The 20492-nt window shown below is 35.3% G+C and overlaps 2 protein-coding genes and 1 pseudogene across 2 annotated transcripts; 1 reads left to right on the top strand and 2 right to left on the bottom strand.

Moving 5' to 3' along the window:
• Window positions 1-717: 717 nt before the first annotated feature.
• LOC113779503 (disease resistance protein RPM1-like) lies at window positions 718-2160 on the bottom strand. The gene has a single exon (XM_027325088.1). It carries the CDS (start codon window positions 2158-2160, stop codon window positions 718-720), a length of 1443 nt encoding a protein of 480 aa, XP_027180889.1.
• Window positions 2161-2344: 184 nt separating this feature from the next.
• LOC113779502 (putative disease resistance protein At1g50180) lies at window positions 2345-3764 on the bottom strand. The gene is made up of 2 exons (XM_027325087.1): window positions 3224-3764; window positions 2345-3129 (listed from the first exon to the last, which is right to left on the bottom strand). The coding sequence occupies exons 1-2, from the start codon at window positions 3762-3764 to the stop codon at window positions 2345-2347; spliced, it is 1326 nt and encodes a 441-aa protein (XP_027180888.1).
• A 6773-nt stretch (window positions 3765-10537) lies between these two features.
• LOC113781095 lies at window positions 10538-17120 on the top strand (annotated as a pseudogene).
• The last annotated feature ends 3372 nt before the right edge of the window (window positions 17121-20492 follow it).

Here is a 20492-nt window from a genome sequence, read left to right as displayed (position 1 = left end):
ATTTAATATTAATTATTTTAATATAATATTTCAAAAGTCGCTAAAAAATTGGATCTGTCACTAAAGGTAATAGAAACCTGTAATAGTAGGTTTCTCTAATATCGTTACCATAACTATAGGCACTGTAGCATTGTCCATCACTTAAAAGGATGCTATCACTTAAAAGGAGTCGTATACTCCCTCCGTCTCATTGTTAATCTCATATTTCATATTTTTCATTGTTTCAAAATTAGAGTCATGCTACACTATTTTCGTTCTAACGTTCCATCCTTGCCCTCGTAGTGCATGTGCTAAAAAGTCTAAAGAAATTTGGTAGAACCTGCTATTTATCATCCAGTTGGAGAAACTACAGGAGCACACAAGACTAACTCTCACTTTAACATTAACACTATCGTTAATGTAGGTTTGTACAAACCAAATTGCGTTTACATATTGTCTCTGACTAAAATTTAAAAGTTATTATTGTTAGATATTATCAATACACTTCTAACCTGCCTACCTCTTGATCGTTTGCTAAATCAATTATAGAAAAGATCAAGAAACAAAAAATAAATAAAAGAGTAATATACAATACATCAAATCGTTAACAACATCACGCAATATACACGATGTAGTATACAATAAATAAGGTAAAATACAGAAAGAAAAAAAAAAGAAAAAGGGAAGCCACGGCGGCTGCTGCTGCTGCTGCTAGGAATGATTATATGTTTTCTTCTCCTACTCCTCCCATAGCTGGCGCTCTCTCCATTCCCCATCATCTGTATAGTAACCAATGCGAATTTCAGGAATGTGTGCGATTCTTGTGTAATCTTCACTTTCTTCCTTTTCTATCATTTCAGAACTCATCTCATACAAAGTCAGCTCTTGAAGTTGGCTCAAGTGCTGAATACCCATGGGTAACTCCTCCAGTAGTGGAAGTTGTCGCAGGGATAGTTTTTGAAGACGAGGCAGTGCACCCTCCTCCACTCCCATCCATCTCAACCCTTCCAGTCTCTTTAATTCCAACCGCTTCAGCTTTAGGAACCCTCCAGCCTTGAAACACAACCCTTCTCCCTGGTAAGATCCACAGAAATTGATTTCACCCAAATTGGGCAAATACTGGAGGGATTCAAGCGGATCCTCCTCACTCCTTAACCTGCTCCAGTCCAAATCTATTCTTACCAAGCCGTGAAGACCAGCTACCCATTGTGGCTTCTTTTCTAAGCGGCCACACAAAATCAGCATACGAAGAGATTGAAGAAACGAAGAAGAAGAAAGAGAAGGATGGTGATGATTTAGATCGATTATCTCATGATCATCACCTTTTCCAATTGAATCAACACTTAATTCCCGAAGACTGGTGAGGTTGGCAAGGGAGGAGCAGAGCTCTTTTCCATCTTCGCTTCTTAACTTTGTAATATATAGCTCTCTTAATTGGGTCAGCTTTCCTATCTCCTTAACCATTGTGGATCCACTACTTGCATCTATGCAGTCTAATACTTCTAGGGCAAGAAGCCCTCCCATATTCAATGGAGCTTTAAATCCGTGAGATCCATAATCATCATCTGAAGAATCAACTTGTTGATATACTCTGAGATACCGAAGTTTTTGCAGCTTTAGGATTTCCATGGGTAATTCCCTAACTCCAGTGTTTCCCAAATTCAAATACTCCAAATGTTGAAGCTTCCCAATGGCTTTTGGGACTCTCTCCACTCTCGTACGATATAGGTCCAGATGCTTGAGATGAAACATCTTGAAAATCTCATTTGGTATTTCCTCCTGTGTCTCTTGACCACCCAAATCCAAAACCTTTAACAGCTTACTGCTCCCTAAAACTTCCGATAACAACATTTTGTATAGTAGCGGGTTCGTGGATCCAACAGTAACGAACGACCGAAGGTGGTCAACGCAATAATTTGGTCTTTGTTGGTGGTGCTGGGTGTTGTTACTGCTACTACTGTGGACTACTAGACGGCGTACCTTGTCGGACGGTCCGACCACATCATTGGTTGTCCAGTAGTAAATGTTTTGTTCCCTTGACTTGAGAACAATAACTTCTCTCAAAAGGTCATGGATTCGACAAGTGTAAGGTGATGCTTCATAAAACACACTAGTCACTTGAATTAAGCTTCTATTGACAAGTTCACTAAGATAACCCCAGGCCACATCTTCAATGCTCATTCCTTCTCTCCCTTCTACAAACCTTTCAGCAATCCACAAATTAATTAGTCGTTCACATGCTATTTCGCAATCCTCTGGGAAGACACTTGTGTGCAACAAACATGCCTTTAGATACCAAGGCAAATCACCATAACTAAGAGAGAGTATCTTTTTAACTCTGTCTAGCTTACCAGTGCCTTCAAATTCACCTCCAAGACTGCGTCGAACCATCTCCCATTCCTCTGTTTACATCTTTCAAAGCCAAAAGCCCACTGGTTGCAAGGATTGCAAGGGGCAAGCCCTCACATTTATCCAATATACCTTTGGCAACATCCATCAAATGGCCAGGGCAACTATTTCCCTTAAAGATCTTGTTACAAAACAGGGTCCACGAATCTTCAAAGGACAGTGGCTCCATTCTGTGGATATAACCTAGAGATTCTGTACAAGAGGCAGAGGCTACGTCAGCTTGTCGAGTTGTTAGCATGACACGGTTGCCGTGGCTACTCTCCGGCAGTGCAAATTTGATGGTATTCCAAAATTCCACATCCCACACATCATCAAAAACAATTGCATACCTTCCAGCTTGTTGAAGAAAATCCTTGATAAATTTTTTCAGCTCAGTGGTAGTCATAGACTCGATCGATTGTGGGACTGGTTTCATCCCTTCCTCGTGTAACTGCCGAATCAAGTCTTTCAGGAGTTCCCGAAAGTCGCATGTTTGAGAGACAGTTACCCAAGCACGAACTGGGAAATGCCTTCTAACTTCAGGATCCTCATGGACTTTTTTCACCAGGGTAGTTTTGCCAAGTCCTCCCATACCAACCACTGAAACAGCTTTCAGTTGGTAATCATCCCCTTCGAGGAGCTGAGAAATTAGATGCTTCTTGGGCTGGTCAATGCCAACTAATTTAGCTTCTTCCACAAGCAGCGCATCATCCCTGCTATAGCGCCATGTTGTGTTGTTCACAGCAGGAAGTGAGTTGGACGCTGGGGCAGAGATACCATATTCGGATTGGTATCTTTGATGACCTTCAGAAATACTTTTGATTCTGGACTTGATGCTTTGTATTTCGCTAGCAACTCGATGGTTTCTTGGGCTGGTCAATGCCAACTAATTTAGCTTCTTCCACAAGCAGCGCATCATCCCTGCTATAGCGCCATGTTGTGTTGTTCACAGCAGGAAGTGAGTTGGACGCTGGGGCAGAGATACCATATTCGGATTGGTATCTTTGATGACCTTCAGAAATACTTTTGATTCTGGACTTGATGCTTTGTATTTCGCTAGCAACTCGATGACCAGCTCTCAAATTCTTGATGGAGCAGAAAATTCTCCGAACAGAGCCGTAGAATCCTGTTGCGTGATGCCGAGCAAAGCGAGCTACAAATTCATCAAGAATGTCTTCAGTGTCATAAGCAGCCTCTCGCACTTGCTTGATCCATTCTTGGAGCCTGGGTTGAGCGTCTTCTTCTTTTGCTTCTGCCTCTTTCAGGAAAGCTCTCATGTGCCCCAACTCATCCATGATGAATTGAACCTCTTGCTGAAGCCCTCCCAATAGTCGTCCCTCGTCGCGCAGAAGAGTTGAGAGTTGACGCAGCACAAAAGAGAGAACTGTTTCTGCCATTTTCAGTATTTCTTTCTAACTTAAGAATGTTGGGGAAGGAGGCTTCTGGTTTATAGGACAGTCCACTTGGTAGTATCTTGAAAGGAAGAAGGAAGAGGAGGTTATAGATTCATAAGCTGATGAACTTCGATGCTATATGGTGCAGTATTTATCAAAAAGAAAAACCGCGTCAAACAGAAAAAGAAAGAATTAACCAATTAGAAGAAACTAAAGCAAGAAACATGATTGTGAAAGACGAAGCTGCCTTACCTGGCACAATACAAAATCATGGAAGCACTGTGCACATGTGGTCCTTCGGTCGGATAAATATAAAGGAGCATCATCCATTACAAAAAGATCTAAACCCTAGTCCGGACTCCAGGGCAAAGGAACCAAAAGTCTAGCATTTTTCTCTACACTAGTACAAGAGTACGTGTGTTGCACATTACTTTTTTTTTTTTTTTTTTTTTTAAGTGTAAACGGGAGGCCTCCCCGTGCCACCTAGCTAACACATCCCTCTCCCTTTGTGTTGCACATTACAATTATTTATTTTGGTGATATTCGTGCCAAACTTATCCCTAAAGTGTGATATCTCAAAACAATCAATTAGTAGAGGGAATCCAATGAGTATCACTTGAATTTTTTAGTCTCATTACTTGTGTATCAACTATTATTTGATAATATAATATATCTTTTGATTGGGAATTGAAAAATAAAATGTCTTATAAATCTAAAAACTGGCATAATATGTCTAATAAATTTTTATATGACCTAAAACTAAATATTAGTTTGGAAACTAACTTTATTTTTCAATTATTGTAAATGATTTCAGAGGACTGGCCTTGTTTGGAAAGCAATTTTCCAACAAAAAATGGCTATAGTTTCCGTGAACATATTTTTCAATCACTTTTTTACCTCACATATATCAAATCATTACAGTACATTTTTCTACAAAAACTCTAGAAAATTACAATCCAAACAAAACTACATGTAAACTTTAATCCTAATTACATAATGACAGTTGCATCTCGGTATCCACAGTAAAACATACACAAAAACTATGTAAATACCTATTTTATGTTCAGATATATTATCTAGACATAGACTAATTCAAATATTGGAGCAGAGATGCTTTACTTTATAGAATAGTGCTATTCTTAATGTTGAAAAAAATAATAAAAAATAAAATTTCCAACATCCGAGATGTTTGGCATCCTTTTGTATTGTTATTGAAAAGAAATGAGTCTCTTACCTTCATTTAATTTCAATTTTTTTGTCATTTTTTGATTTATTACAACTTGCTACACTTCGCATCCGTCATTTTTTGTCTCTTACCTTCTTTTTCTTAAGAGTCACAATATACTTTCATATGGAAACTTATCTTTTAACTAAATTTTGTTTCCAATTCATGTTTAGCTTCCAGGTTTATCGTGCTAAAGTGCTTTTCCAATACTTCATTAATTTTTTGAACCCATTCCTAAAATTTTGTTAGGAATCCATTTCAATAAAATTGGTCTGAAAGAAGAAGCTGCTTTACCTGCTACCATGGTTCGAAGTCTCGGCCCCTACCGATACGATACCGTGACAAAATGATACCGAAATACTTGACTCGCCGAGAAATCGGCCGAGTCGTCACCGCGACGGATTGACTCGGCCGAGTCATACCGAGTTACTCCGAGTTATACCGAGTCAAGACGAGAAATCAGCCGAGTCACACCGCGACGGATTGACTTGGCCATTTCTTTTGCTATTTTTTAATTATTTTTATTTAGCCTACTTTTTTATATTATTAACAATTTTTAGAATATTAAATACTTTAAAATTTATGTCTCATCGAGACCGCGACCGATATGCCGAGACCGATGTGGAACGTTCCGGGCCGCGCCCGCGACCGCGACCGTGACTTTAAACCATGCCTGCTACAATACAAAATCATGGAAGCCATTAAGAAGACTCTGCAATTGGTGGGGTGCTCAGTCGTCAAGACCTTCTTTCAACTGTGGGTTCTTTACAAGGGGAAGGAATAAAGTTAAAACGCGGTTGGACTGGACATTATTGATTTCATTAACGAAGAAATAAAACTACAACAGGGTCTTCTGATCCTCCTGCCGACATCTATAACCTCCTACTCCTTGTATGGAACTAATTTCTGCTCTTTTTTTTTTGGTTGCCCCTTGTAATAAAAACGGATGGAATATCAACGAAACTTTAGGAACAAACCACTCCAATACGGTGTCTGACCAAAATATTGGTATAAACATGCCTCTGTGTTTTTTAAATTTAGAGGAAGGACTACAAGAGCAATGATGTCGAAGCATCGTGCAAGAGCAATGATGTCGAATTATTTAACAAGGGAAGGAATAAAACAATGCTGTCTGACCAAGTTTTCCAGTTCAAAGCAACTCAAGACCTCACCTCAAAGCAAAAATGACAGTTCTGAATCAAATGGAAGCCAGCTATGAGTTTTCCAGGAACATGTGGTGCAGCGGAAAGTATAGATACTTTAACCTCAGCTTGAAGTCCTCCCCTAAATAACGTTGTAGATAATAGTAGTAGATATTCAATGCTTATTCAACTAAATAACGTTGTACGCATTTTATTTGTTTATTTATTTATTTTCTTGGGGTTGATGCCCCTCCATTTTTATCTGCCCAGAAAGCAATAGTAATAACTTGCAGTTAAAATGCAATTGTTCAGTCATCTTCTTTGCGTCTAAAAGTCTATGCATACACATTATGCTGTTTTTTTTTATTATGTAACATTTTCTTTTCTAGTATCAAAATAAAAAATTTTAAATTTTAAAACAAAATAAGATATGAACTAAATAGTCGTAGTGATTTGTTGACTAATTCCTTAGAATATTGCCTTAAAAGAAAATCAACGCGGTTCTGACATCTTTATTGTCTTAAAATATGCCTACAACTCCGCTAAATATGACCTAAGAGATGCTTCTTTGATCCACCGAGATACATCTATCCTGAGTTTATGCACGAGAAATAAATAAGGGAAAACAAAGTTGACCAATGATGGAGCCAACGGAGTTGAGGGAGGCCATGACCCCTTAAGTTTTGAAAATTTGTAATTCACATTATATAAATATATATGTAAAACATAGTTGCTTTCCCCTAATTTTTTACAATTTTAGTTTATACTATGAGAGTTTATATATGTGTGAATTAGGCACCTTTGAATTAATTTTTCTTCAAAAATGCTATTTATTTTTTATCGTGCTAATTATTAAACATTCAAAAATTAAGCATATAATTTGATAATTCATATTGAATTGATCCAATTCGATATGTTATAATAAAAAGATCCAATTTCTAATTATCAAAGGGCTAAAACAAAATTAATTACTTTATTGGGCTACATACAAACATACAACTCAGCTCAATTAATTAGACTTGCTCTCAATCTTCCTGTATCAATTACAACTAGAGAACGAGCATTTTTAATTATGAAAATAATCAAAACAAAGATCCAAAATAAGATGGAAGATAATTTCTTACATGATTGCCTAACTACATATATAAAAAAGGAAATTGCTGAAAAATTTAGCACTAATTCAACCATAAATGAATTTATTTCTGTGAAAAAACGTACAGCTCAATTTACTTTTAAGAAAATAGGTTGAAATTTCAAGGTATGTTAATATAATTTTTATCTTTTTTAATTGAAAAATAGTAATATTTATATTGCATATATATTTTTAGAAAATTACACTAACCTCCCTTGCTTTTACTATTTAAATAACATTATAGACCCATTCGACTAGAATTATACTTAAGTATCCTTAAATACCCTTATGCAATATCATAACATCAAAAGAAAGTGAAAAAAAGGTTTAGTGATCAATATAACCAAAAAAAAGTAACAAACATTTTTATCCAAATTTGCTATGCTTTCACAATAATTGTAAACCCAAACCCAAAGTCTCATCAACCGTTCAAGCAAACTCCAATTTAATTCCCAAATTCTATTAATTTTGGTATCACTAAAATCCCAAATTTTACCAAAATCGCACTCTAACTTAATCCCCAAATTCTATCAATTTCGGCATCATCAAAATCCAAAACACTACCCAAATCACTTACAAATACACCATAACCACCACCACCACCAACTAAAATACCCTCAAAAGTTTCCCGACCCAAGTTAATACTATATTTTGTCTATTGGCTAATCTCACACCTCAAATTATGAACCCAATACCTATCACATATCACCTTCCTCAAATAGAAGACCTGACCAGCCACTATTGATGTCTATGCCAAGAGCAACCCCCATACTCCAATGGCACTAGGAACAAAGAAACTATTCTTTATGACAAACCACCACCAATACTTGTAAATAAAACAACAGTGAAACTAAATGAAGATATTAGATTCTAGTGCGTAACAGACATAATGGTATAACCCAGAGTCATCCCTTTTTCTCTTCCAACCATAGCTAATTAATTTCATTTTTTTTCCTCTCTATCACAACCATTTTCATCATCTCCATCTAATTTGACCATGAAATTTTCATTTGCTCCCTTGATTTGTAATTTTGGAAATTTTGATTCTTTAACATATGCAAATTATAATACAAGAAGAAATAAACAAGAGGGCTGATAATTAAGTACCATAGAAAGAGAGAAAAAGACAAGAAATAAACACTTCGGGTAGGTTTGCATGGTGGTGTAGTTGATGGGTAGAAGAGACTGTGGGGTTATAGGTAGGAAGGAGAGAATCATAAGAGGTAAAAAAAATGGAGGGAAAGAGAAAAGAAACAACTTTTAATTAAAGTAGGGTTGGGGATGATGACGAGTTATTGCAGGTTTTTATATTTTGTTATACTTTTGATTTGGTTTTTGTATCTCACATGTGGTAAATTATCTATTAAGTAGAGGGTATTGTAATCATTTTATTGAACCGAGGAAGGTTAGTGTAATTTTCTAAAATTGGGGAGAGCGAAGTGAAATTATCAAAAACCTCAAAGGAGGTTTATGAAATTATCCCTTTTTTTGTTTTCAAAAATAAGTTGCATTTTTTTGACCTAAATTATACCAAATTTTGTTCTGTTGATTTTATCAAATTTGGGGAATGCCAGCATCTATATTATGCCTCTGGATTTTATTAGGGGAATTGATACATTGAGTGGGAAAAAGAACACTGATGTGTAACATTGATGTGTAGGCCAGTATATTTGATTCAACAATATATAATTTCTACAAAATGTGTCACAAACTCAATACTATGCTTTTGCAATTTGCACTTTGGGGGTGTAAAAGGTGAGAATTGAGTCTTAATTCAAATAATACTCATCCACCTGAGCAATAAAAGTACAATGCTAAATCAAGGGTTAAAGTTCAATGCTAATTTAAGTGCACAATTATCATTTAATGTTATATTAAAAATGCCCTCTGAAGTTAGTATTTAAACTAGCCAAATTCCCTCTTTTACTCAACCATGATTTTAAATATAATAATTTCCTAAATAAAAAAGCATAGTAATAATAGATTTCTAAAAAAACATACGCGCTCTAAGCCTCTAACATGATTCTCCATACAATAACCTATTGTAAAAAAAATTAATTATATATATATATATATATTTTTTTTTTTTGAAATAAGCATACATGTAGAATGTGCCAAAAGCATTGGTGGTTATAAGCATCTATGGAGAGCTAAATTATGCTTACAAATGGTAGGATCAAAGAAAGATTGTGGGAAAGTAACGCCGAAGTATTCTCTCCATGAGAAGAACTGGCAAAAATTTTGTGATTTCACAACTTGATATAACTTTGGAAGTGCATGGACATAGGCATCTGTGCATGTTACCAAAAATTAACCTTTTCTAGAAGCAAAGGTTATTATTGTCGGCATCATGCTACTATAGAAGCAAAGGTTCTAAGATTAGTCTATATGCCTTAGGCATCACAATTGATGAGGAACTTTTGTTTCCTCAGTGTTAAACACACTGTGTGTAAAGTTATCTCGAGTCTTTGCTCGCACTTGTACATGTTTTGGAAGTAATATAATCAAGTATCGTTTCGAAAAAAAAAAAATTGCTACTATTATTTGAACTTTTTTTTGTGCATCGCGATTAGTACCTCAGTTATAGAACCCACTCTACTCTATTCCTAATTCGCTGAGTTTTATTACAAGAATTTGGTCACCATTCCCTTTTGATCAGTATCCTAAAGTTGTGACTGCCTGCATCTCAACGTTTGGCGGTAATCCATAGCTCAAGGTCAAATGATAGATTTAACCAATTCAGGGGCCCAAATGGTCCATATGAATATGAATCCTGTACAAAAATAAGAAGCAGTCGTAAAGGGTACTGTTCACAAAATTTTATCTGCTTTTGGAGGGTTAATTAAGTCATTTGAATTTTGATATGCCAGTTGGTTTAGCAGAGTGTACAAGTGAATGATGCTGCGGTATTTGTGAAATGACTTTATGGGCCTTTATTTAGTTGCTCGTCCTTGACATTCTTATCAACCTAAAGTAGACTAAGTGCTTAGGAAAGTTGCCAAAGGGTGTGTCGTTTGCTGATGTGTCGCTTTGTGATGGGTGGAAAAGTTGTAGTCCTGCACGTGCTCAATGCCTGCTCAACGTAGATGGGTTGTGTTTTGCTTGCCTGATGGAACTGACAAACAGAGTCATAGTGGTGATAATATATTACTCACCTTCCACATGCTGTCCCATTTTTTTTTTTTTGGTAAAAAAACAGCGGAGTAGTTGTTTTTTGGTAGTCGGTTGTTGGCTGGCTTTGGCAGAGAGCTTCTTCTTTCTTCACCTTCCCATCGGAGCTCTATTTCTGTACTGTACCGTACAATTCCTCTGATGAGAGATTGTGACTTTTCTTTGCTTCCTCTTTCTCTTTCTTCCTTGCCATTTGACTTTCATGTGGTTGTGTATTTGTCGTACAATTTTTGCACAGGCTATTTTCTCCTTGTGGCTGCTCCTGAACCGGTGAAGCGGTCATTTGCTAATGCAGTCGTTGGGCTCCTAGCCCCGTTGATATTACCATTTTAACACTTCGCTTCTCTTTTTTACGGTTGCCCTTTTATTGAATTTTTTTGTTTTGCTATTTTCTGGAGGTTGTATTGGTAATGTGGTGTTGGAGAAGGTGGGCGAAGTGACTTTGTGCTCAGCAGCCGTACATTTCGCCCACTGTTTCTTTCTGTTCTATCCCGAGGATCAGGTGCTTGTGATAATGATCCCTGCTTTGTTTCGGTTCTTTTCTTAAAAAAAAAAAAAAACCTCTTAAAAAAAAAAAAAAACCTCTTCCTGCTTCTTCTCTTCTTTCTTCCAAAGCCTCTTCAGCCTTCTGGTTCTTTTCCCCCCTATTATTTACGAGTTTTGTTGTCTAATTTTTTTCTTTTATGATGTTGTAATGTTGCAGGTACAGATTTTGAAAATTTCCTCCACCACCCTCATGGGATTTTCTAAGTTCTGTTTTCTCTTTTGAAGGTCGTCTCTATATGGTAAGTTTCTAAAAAATGGGTTATTTCCTCGCCCAATAAGCTCAACCTTTTCTTCTTCCCAATTTGCTCGTTGCATTTTTTTTCCTTTAATTTAAATATAAAATTGGAATGTTACTGTCCCTTTTGCTCATTTCGGGTTCATTTTAGATGAGCAACGCTGAGCTTTTGACATTTTGTCGAAATTCTATATACCAGAAGTTTTTCCTTTCTGCTTTTGGCTTTTCACTCATCTTTAAGTGAGTAGAGTTGCTTTTTTACAGGATTAGAAGCTTTAGAGGCAAGGCTAGCTGAGATGTGTATTTGAGGGGGCAACGACAATAGAAACTAAAGGAGTTTACTTTTTTGGGTCAAGGTGAAGACCCTCTTGATCTCAAGAAATGTTTTATTGATCCTAATAATCGTCAAGCCAGAGAAGACTCTGCTATTAGGTATTTCGAATTATTTTTTTAAAAATTTCTGACGAAGTTGTGGATTTGGACTATTTTGTGATAATTGTGGTTGATTTTATAAGTGGCATTTTCATCAGGCAAAGGTGAGTTGGTGGCTGAAAGATTTGGGATTGGTGTTACAGCTGAAGCTCAGAGCATTTTTTATGCTCTGTCCAAAACGTAAGTTTTTGTGTTTGTCATTTCTTTATTGCTGTTTCTTGATCTTCTATTACTGGTTTGACTTTCTCAATATGAGTTTTCAGTATATTTTATGAAGTTTTTTCTTTCCTCTTGTACTAGTTGAAAATATTGGTTCTTTGCAGTCTTGACTTGTTATTTCAATTTTGTGATAAATACGTTCTGGTAATGCTAGTGTTGTTATGACATCCAATTGTTGGCAAAAAAACAGATTTTTGCATGAACTAAATGGCATGTTATTTCAAGAATTAATTCTGGTTATACAACTCCAAGGGTCTATCGTCATAAAGAAATCTTTACTAATCAAAATAATTGTTTCCAGTGAAAGATCATAGATGTTGACTAGATAGTATGGCTTCCATTTAAAGGTACTATCAGGTTTGAGATTGTTAATTTCATAAAGTTCATTGGGCTATTCGAATAGCTTAGCCTTGAGGGTCAGATGCATAAAAGAACTCCATTTTAGAAGTTGTGTTAGATGCAGAATTAGAGAGCAAAACTGCTGAAAAATCTTATTCCTGTGCAGAATCTCCTTTTTAATTCTTCGAATGCCATTGTGCACCATATGAATGTTGTACGCAAAACAAATCCATCCATGTTGTCTAAATTCATGAGAAGACTAATATATTTCTTCTTGCCAACACCACCAAGGGAGACGTCTTCAAGGAAACATGTCAATCCTTCTAAATGGCAGTCCTCTGCTTTCAACTTTGGTATTTAGTTTTCATTTCTTCATATAGGAATCTGGTTAGAATCATCTGATTAACCGAGCCTGAAATTGTTTAATGTCTATGGTCTTCATCAGAAATTTCTCAGGAGAACAGAAGAATAAGCCCCCTGAGCTTCTTAAAAATGCAGTTAACTGACTCATGGACATGAGTGCAAGCAGTTGGTTCTGGTACTTTAGTGAAACTCCACAGCATTTCTGGCATCCTGAATCCATTATATGCATAGCATGCTGACATTTTTGGGCAAAGCTAATAGAGGTGCTACACGGTGGTGATTCCCCTACCCCCCTCCCAAAAACAAAAAAGAAAAAGAATGCTTCTCCAAATTTCTCTCTCTCTCCCTCTCTCGTGCGCGCGCGCACACATACACACACATATCCTGATTAGACCATCACATTTGAATATTTAATACATTCAGCTACCTTATGTCATCCAGAAAAGAACTATCTGGATGACCATTTGTATGTTATCGTTTAAGAAGAGTTGTTTTAGTGATTGTTACGGTGTTATTTACTGTTAGTGGCTACTTTTCATTTAGTATTTGTTCGACCTTTAAATTTATCTTATGCATAACCCCAAATAAAGATGAAACAAAGGATTATGATTCATATTACTAATTTCATCATGTATACAGGCTTCCAGTGCGCTGGGACAAGACTACTATAATTGTGATGAATGAAGTGTGCGGTAGTAGCCCATATCTTCCTGAATCCGTCCTTGGAGGAACTCCAACTGCTAATGAGCGAGTGCAGAAAGTGGTGAGACTGTCAACTGGGATGCTTCTAAAAGTTGAACTCTGTTAAGTGAAATGCATAGTGTCATCTCACCTCATTACTGACTTTTTGATCTTCTGTGTTTTTGCTAGCTTGAGTTTGAGAGGAGAGATTACAAACTCACTATGCTGGTCAATGACTATGTTACTCTGTCATGCATTGAGGGTGAATTGGTGCCGTCGTGTTCGGATTACTAAGGGAATGGCTTCTCAACTCTCTGAGCATCAAGTTCTTTTTGGATTGTTACCAAGTTTTGATGGAGAAGTTTCCCTCATGAAGTTGTAAGATGTTAGAAGTTTAGGCATTTAAGGAATTTTGTTTTCAATAAACCCTGAGATTTGCTTTCTTTATCACCACATTACTTCCCAATGCGTTTACTGCTGCATGTTGTTAATTTGATAGAGGGCATGGGTTATATGCATCCAGACAGAATTACACCAAGATAAGCTCATGAGTTGATGCCTATTAGATTGTAAAATGCAGTTTCTCATTCTGTTCTGGGATGATCAATGTATAGCAGGAAAGCTAGAGACAAAAATGTGTTGACTTCCCAGTGTTGGAGCTCTAGTTTTTACATGTATCTGTGTTGCCTGCACAATGTTGCCAAGAGTTTTTATGCTGTATAGCATTTTGGGAGCTACTCTTTTAAGTTTTTATTTTGTGAAATAACTTAGGTGAGGCATGCTCAAGGATTCCATAATGTGGAAGGGGATAAGAACTATAAAGCATATACGTCTCCAGAATATTTCGACGCACACCTTACTCCACTTGGCTGGCAACAGGTGGGAAATAGCTGACTTCCTGTGATGCACAGTTGAATCTCTTACCTCTATTTTGTTTTTCAATCTAGAACAAAGTCCTTAATGGTAACTATAGGGTATGACAATCTTTAGCTCCTGTATCAGGTTGATAATTTGTGCAAGCATGTACATACAAGTGGGCTTTTGAACAGGATTGAATTAGTTGTCACATCTCCATTGCTAAGGTACCAATTCTCTTAACTTTTCGTGTATTAACTACCATAAGCTATCATTTTTGGAAAGAATGACTCCTCAAACTCTTCTATTCTGGCATTTTTGCAGTCAATGTTGGATTTGCTTATCCAATTGCTTAAACATACATATTTTCATTTCTTGAACTAGTAAACTGAATTTCTTGTATGAAGAAAGAAACTCCAGCAGAATTAGGCTGCAGCTAGCCTCAAAACCTGATAGTACCTCTAAATTATAGATCAATGACTGTCTTTTTGGTGCGCTTGGGGTGGCGGTGTACTTGGGCGCAGGGGATTAGTCGAGCCGCCTTCGGGTCTTGACCCGGACACCCCTGTGTTGACAAAAAAAAAAAAAAATGACTGTCTCTTTGGTCCTTTCTTTTTTTGAGCATTAAGTTGTGATCTGTCAATGCCATTCCCATATGGTTGAGCACACATTTTCAAGTTCAATGGGATGGCGTTTTATAGGGTAATTGCTGTCAATACCTTCTGTCCCCTGATGCAAGGAGACTAAAGTTAACTGTTATGCATTCAACTGAATAGTTGCTCCACAAGCTCTAACCTGATATGAAAAGGCATGCTTTGGCACCTTGACTGTATGTATGCTTTTGGTTATGATGATTTATTCTTACACTACAGGACTATGCAAACTATTGTTGGGGTATTTGGTGGTGATGGCATACAGACAGGACGGATATCCTGCCACTCATGTTGGCAAATGCAGGAAATAGTCGGCATGCTGCAATTTCAAGTGTTAATTGTCCTCCTATCGTTGCATTAGAACTTTGTCAAGAGCATTTGGTAGGTCCTTTGAAGGTTATGTGTGCACTTTTGATTTTAAACGTGAACATTCTTGTGGCTGTGGATAGCATTCTGATTTTCTTGGTTTCAAGTCGGGTAGAAAGGAACCTTTGATTTAATTACTAAGCTCAAATGCTTTATCTAGTTCAAGGGAATTATTTGGAACTCTTGAATATTTCTTTTAGAACTCAAATATTATGACTACTTCCACTTAAATCCAGTGAATTTTCCATTTTCCTTTTTTTTCTTGTTTATGAAAGACTAGAGGATATCTGGTAGAGGTGAATATATTACTCAAGATTCAGATTTTATTTGCATAATTTCTACATTCATATTGAAGCCTGAATCTTTTTCATCTAATAATCTGGTTGCAGGGTAATATCTGAATTTGAATAATTGGGCATTTATGGTCAAGATTGAAAATTACACCGCGCATCGCGCGGTGTTATCCTCCTAGTCCTTAAATAAATGACAGCTTTAACTTTTAGGCTGATACAGTCTAGTGATTGTTTTATAATGATTGCTTTCTAGCTGTTGTTCGATATTTACAAATCCTGTACTTAGTCAATGAATTGGTATTAATCTCACACTTATCTTACTAACTACGGTTAGTCAAACTCTTCCTCTCTTCTCCGTTAGAATTTTGTTAGTTTTTAATTCTTTTTTACTATAAAGTTTTTGGTTTCGGTTTCACTTTCGAAGTACTTCAAAACTAACAAATAATCGTCCTACTAATCTCATCTTTTTTATGTTCATTTTTTTTCTTCAATCCAAAAGTTGCCGATTGTTGCCTCTTGTCTTAGAGTTGCTTTAGGTTACATACAAATTCTCTTCATCTGTGTTTTTAGTATGATCCTATGCAAATGCTAAAATATCTATTTTTCTAGGGAGATTATATTGAATCACTTTTGTCATCAAAATTGGTGATGGCGGCATGGTAATTAGTAATTAGCAACACAAATTCTTTACTAAAATGATAGTGAGATGTGCCACTGGTCTTAAATTCTTTTACGATAGTCATTGAGCTCCTCTGCTTACAGGATTTCCCATTCGTCATGGGAATTTATCCTCTATTTTTCGCGCAATTGCAAAACAAAGATTCTTTAAAAGGAAGCATCTTTAGCTTCCATTAGAAAGCTACATGGATTACTTTACTTTACTTAGGCGACAAAAACCTGAAAATTGCGTAAGAAAAATTCATCACAATGCTAATTTGCAAATTTCTGATGATGTCAGAGCAACCATGGATGAATGCTCACTTCAAATGCACAAGGTTTGCATGACCCTGTTTAAACTTATGGGGACGAATCTTGGTGTAGACCCAGACAAATTATGCAGCATCTATCAAGATGGCATACAAGGAATAAGAATGAATTACTATCCACCTTGCCAGCAAGCAGACAAAGTTATTGGCCTGACTTCGCACTCTGATGCAACCGGACTGACCTTATTAGGTCATTTCTATGGTGTTCAAGGCCTGCAAATCAAGAAAAGCAATACATGGGTGCCTATTAAACCCATTCCTGGAGCAATCATCATCAATATCCGTGATATTATGGAGGTAATGACCACCAAAACCAAATTCCTACTTACTGAGCATCTACAGGTATCGAGTTGATGTGCTTCAATGATTTGTGCAGAGAATGAGCAATGGGGAATATAGCAGCATTTGACCATAGAGCTGTCGTGGATTTCCAAAGAAAGACTTTCAATTGCTGCATTTCACGGAACAAATTTCACAGCAAAAGTTGGTCCTCTAGCAGATCTTGTCAAAGAAATTGGCGCACAATACAAGACAATAGAAACTGAGGGCCTTCTCAGACTGTATCTAAGCAGCAAACTTGATGGCAAAAGCTTACTGGATCACATGAGGATAAACATGTGAAAGAATGAGCACATTTTCACTTGCGGTATTACTGTTTTTTTTCTTTTTAATCTTCATCCTAAACCAAGCTTAATGAATTACCTATATGCCTTCATGGAAGTTTCTAGCTGCATGTTATTGATCTGTTTGCATTTTTATGTTATGGTCGGCTGTCGAACTCTGGTCCTTAGTTAATTTCCTTTCTTATATTTTGGTAGTGTAAGTACTAGCCTACTAGGCTGGTCCAAAGATTCCCAAGACTTCATGCAATTCAAGTGAGTGTTTCCTGGATGAAGTATCAATATTAGGAGGTTTGTAACTCTATATATACCTACAGTGGTGTGCTAGATTTGCATTCGTCTGAACGATATTCACTTTAGATGAATACTCACTTGAATTGCATGAAGTCTGCATAACCCTTGTTAAAGTGATGGTCACGAATCTTGGGGTGGATGGACCGGAGATACTAAACAGCATGTATCCAGATTTCATGCAAGGGATGATGACAAGTTGTCAGCCTGTGCAATAATAAAACCTGCTCAACTAAAGTTAATATTTGTAAATAGTGGAAAGCAGGGTCGAATCCATAGGAATTGGGAGTAACTGTTTCTTTTCAAATTCACAGTAACAAGGGGGTGTTTTTGTGCAAAAGCTGATAATAAAAGAAATTCAAATAAAATCTAAGAAACTACTAAAAATTAAATAACAATTTACTAAAATCAAATGAATGATAACTAAGGATCTAGCCAAGAAATAACTTCAGCAATGACTCACCTAATTGATCATCGATGCAAAGCCAATTTCAATTATTTACTAATAAATGGGTTATAATATAACTGCCAAACAAGCGATGACAGTCAACCCCTCCTTACTGTGTCGGTGATTAAGGTACGCCCGTTAATCACTGCTCTAATTAAGAAATAATCATAGATACACCCATAAGATTTAATTTTCCAATTACCTTACGTATTAGAGGAGTCCTATTCTAACCAAACAACGCACTATCAGGGTTATTTTAAATTAGCCCGCGTATTCCCCTGACACAAATCTAATCATGCCAGTTGTCACTATTTCAAGACAATTAAACAATTACGGATTTAATGCCCTAATTGACAATAGATTATCAAGTTAACTAATTATCCGAATTCAAGACAATCAATTAATTAAATAATCATAAGTACTGTAGTCAAGAAATATGCGAATACCAATAAATAAAAGAAAAAGATAAAATTAAATTAATCTCACAATTTTTAAGCGAATCAAAGCCTCCGTTGTTCCTTGACTAGAGTAAAGAAATTAGTTCATACCAGATAAAAAGAACCCATGTAAAATTGCGGTAATAGTTGAGGCCATCGTCCCCAAGAATTTGGGAAAATTCAATTCACTTGAAGGAATAAAGAAAAGCAAAGTCATAGAGGATGACTTAGGGGGCGTTTGGTAAGAGGGTATCGGATTCGGGGAATGGAATGAACCCCATAAATGGTGTTTGGTTCACTGGAATGGGAATTGAAATCTTGGAATGATTTCTACAAATTTGGTGTTTCTCCATTCCCAAGTATTTTGGTGGGTTTTGTCCGATTCCCAAGTTTGATTCCAAGAAACAAATCCAATTACATATTATAATTATACAATGATATAATTAATATTTATATATATTATAATATATACATATATAATATATTATAATTATAATATTAGTACATTATATAAATATATATTATAATTATTTAGTTAAATATAATTATATTTATATAATATATATTATAAATTTATTAATATTATATAATAATATATTTATAATATATATGTATATCTATAAATGTATATTATATGTGCATATAATTAAAATAAATACATGTATATAATATTAATAAATTATATAATTATATTTATATTTATTATTTTAAATATAATAATATATAATAACTATATCTAATTAATATGCATTATATTTATATAAAATATTAGTACAATTAATATTTATATATTATATATTTATAATTATATATTTATATTATAACTTTCATATAATTATAATTAATTATATATAATATTTAATTTAATTAGTTACAAACTTATAATAATGATATTATTATAATATATAATTATATATTATAATTGTATATTTATATTATAACATTTGTATATTTATATTTAATTATATATATAATATTTAATTTAATTAGTTACAAACTTATAATAATAATAATATTAGTTATATATATTATATAATATATATTAATTTGTGTAATATAATTAATATTATCAATTATACTAATAATTATACATGTTTACTAATAGAAATTATTAATCAGTTAGACTAAATTTACTAATACATTTACACTAATATATTTAATTAGTAAAAATTTCTTATATCTCATTTACAAAGAGCCAATAACTATCATTTACAATGTGATTTATAATATATTTATTATATTTCATTCCGAAAGAGTCGACGAACCAAACATCAACTGTAGTAATGATACACATTCCAGGTACTTGAACCAAACAAATGTATTGGAATGAATGACCTCATTCCAAACCCAAGATATCCGATTCCGAATCCGAATCCAATTTCGATGTGCGAACCAAACGCCACCTTAGTCTTCCTATGGCTCCTGACACACGGAGGAGAACTACTACCAAAAAGCAAAGAAAGGGAAAATCAAAAGCTAAGCTATATAGTCCTCTCTGTTTTCTACTTTATTTCCTATTTAAAACCTACTCTAATGCCCTACTCTACTGTGCGGCGTTCCTTTTTGAAGAAAACGGAGACTCCCCAGGCTTGCTTTGTCGCCTCTCTTTTCGGAATCGCCCAAAAGAGGAAAAGTTTTTCTCTTCCAAAAATGCCCTTGAGATACGCACTGTTACTTGGACTTCTTTTCTGTCAAATTGGTACTTGTTATCATATTTTCGTTCTACTCCCTGAAATAAATACAAATTATCAAAAGTTAGTAGAATCTAACAATTAATCCACATCGGGTCCGGTAATAGGAAAAATTAATTATAAAATAAACAATAAATTATAACCTATCAATTTCCCCCACACATAAACCATACTTGTTCTCAAGTATAAGAACAACAAACAAACACCAATATTTGATAGTGGTCATTGCTCCATCTACCAAATTGCCAAGATACCAAGAAAAATATATATCAAGCATCGGTGATCAAAATCTAAGAAACATCACCCCGATTAGCTTTTAAACCACAAACTCCTCCAATTTCAGGCTAACTAATCTAAGAAAAAGGAATGGTCGCTCAGCATTACCAGCAAATGATCCAATTATTAACCAAAATCTCAACATTAAATTCACAAATCGGTAAGCTAACTTTTTCACACACTAACACAAACTTCACCTTTTTATCACACTTTTTCTATTTTTTTCTCTTTTTATTTTTATTTTTTTAATAGGAACAAAAGACTTAGTCTCTAGCTATTGGAGCCTTTTGACGCATGAAAGAGCCCAGTTACTCAGCTCCTATCGTCACG

Source organism: Coffea eugenioides, chromosome 8 (genome assembly GCF_003713205.1).
Source record: "Coffea eugenioides isolate CCC68of chromosome 8, Ceug_1.0, whole genome shotgun sequence".
In the NCBI taxonomy this organism is placed as follows: Eukaryota; Viridiplantae; Streptophyta; class Magnoliopsida; order Gentianales; family Rubiaceae; genus Coffea; species Coffea eugenioides.
This window is presented reverse-complemented; position numbering and strand designations above follow the sequence as displayed.

What these genes read in the sequence shown, in the direction of transcription:
- LOC113779503 (XM_027325088.1), bottom strand. Translation starts at nt 2,160, where the DNA reads ATGAGCATTGAAGATGTGGCCTGGGGTTATCTTAGTGAACTTGTCAAT.
- LOC113779502 (XM_027325087.1), bottom strand. Translation starts at nt 3,764, where the DNA reads ATGGCAGAAACAGTTCTCTCTTTTGTGCTGCGTCAACTCTCAACTCTT. An exon ending in CCAGCCCAAGAAACCATCGA is followed by an intron (nt 3,130 to 3,223) that starts GTTGCTAGCGAA and finishes TCTCTGCCCCAG; the next exon opens with CGTCCAACTCACTTCCTGCT.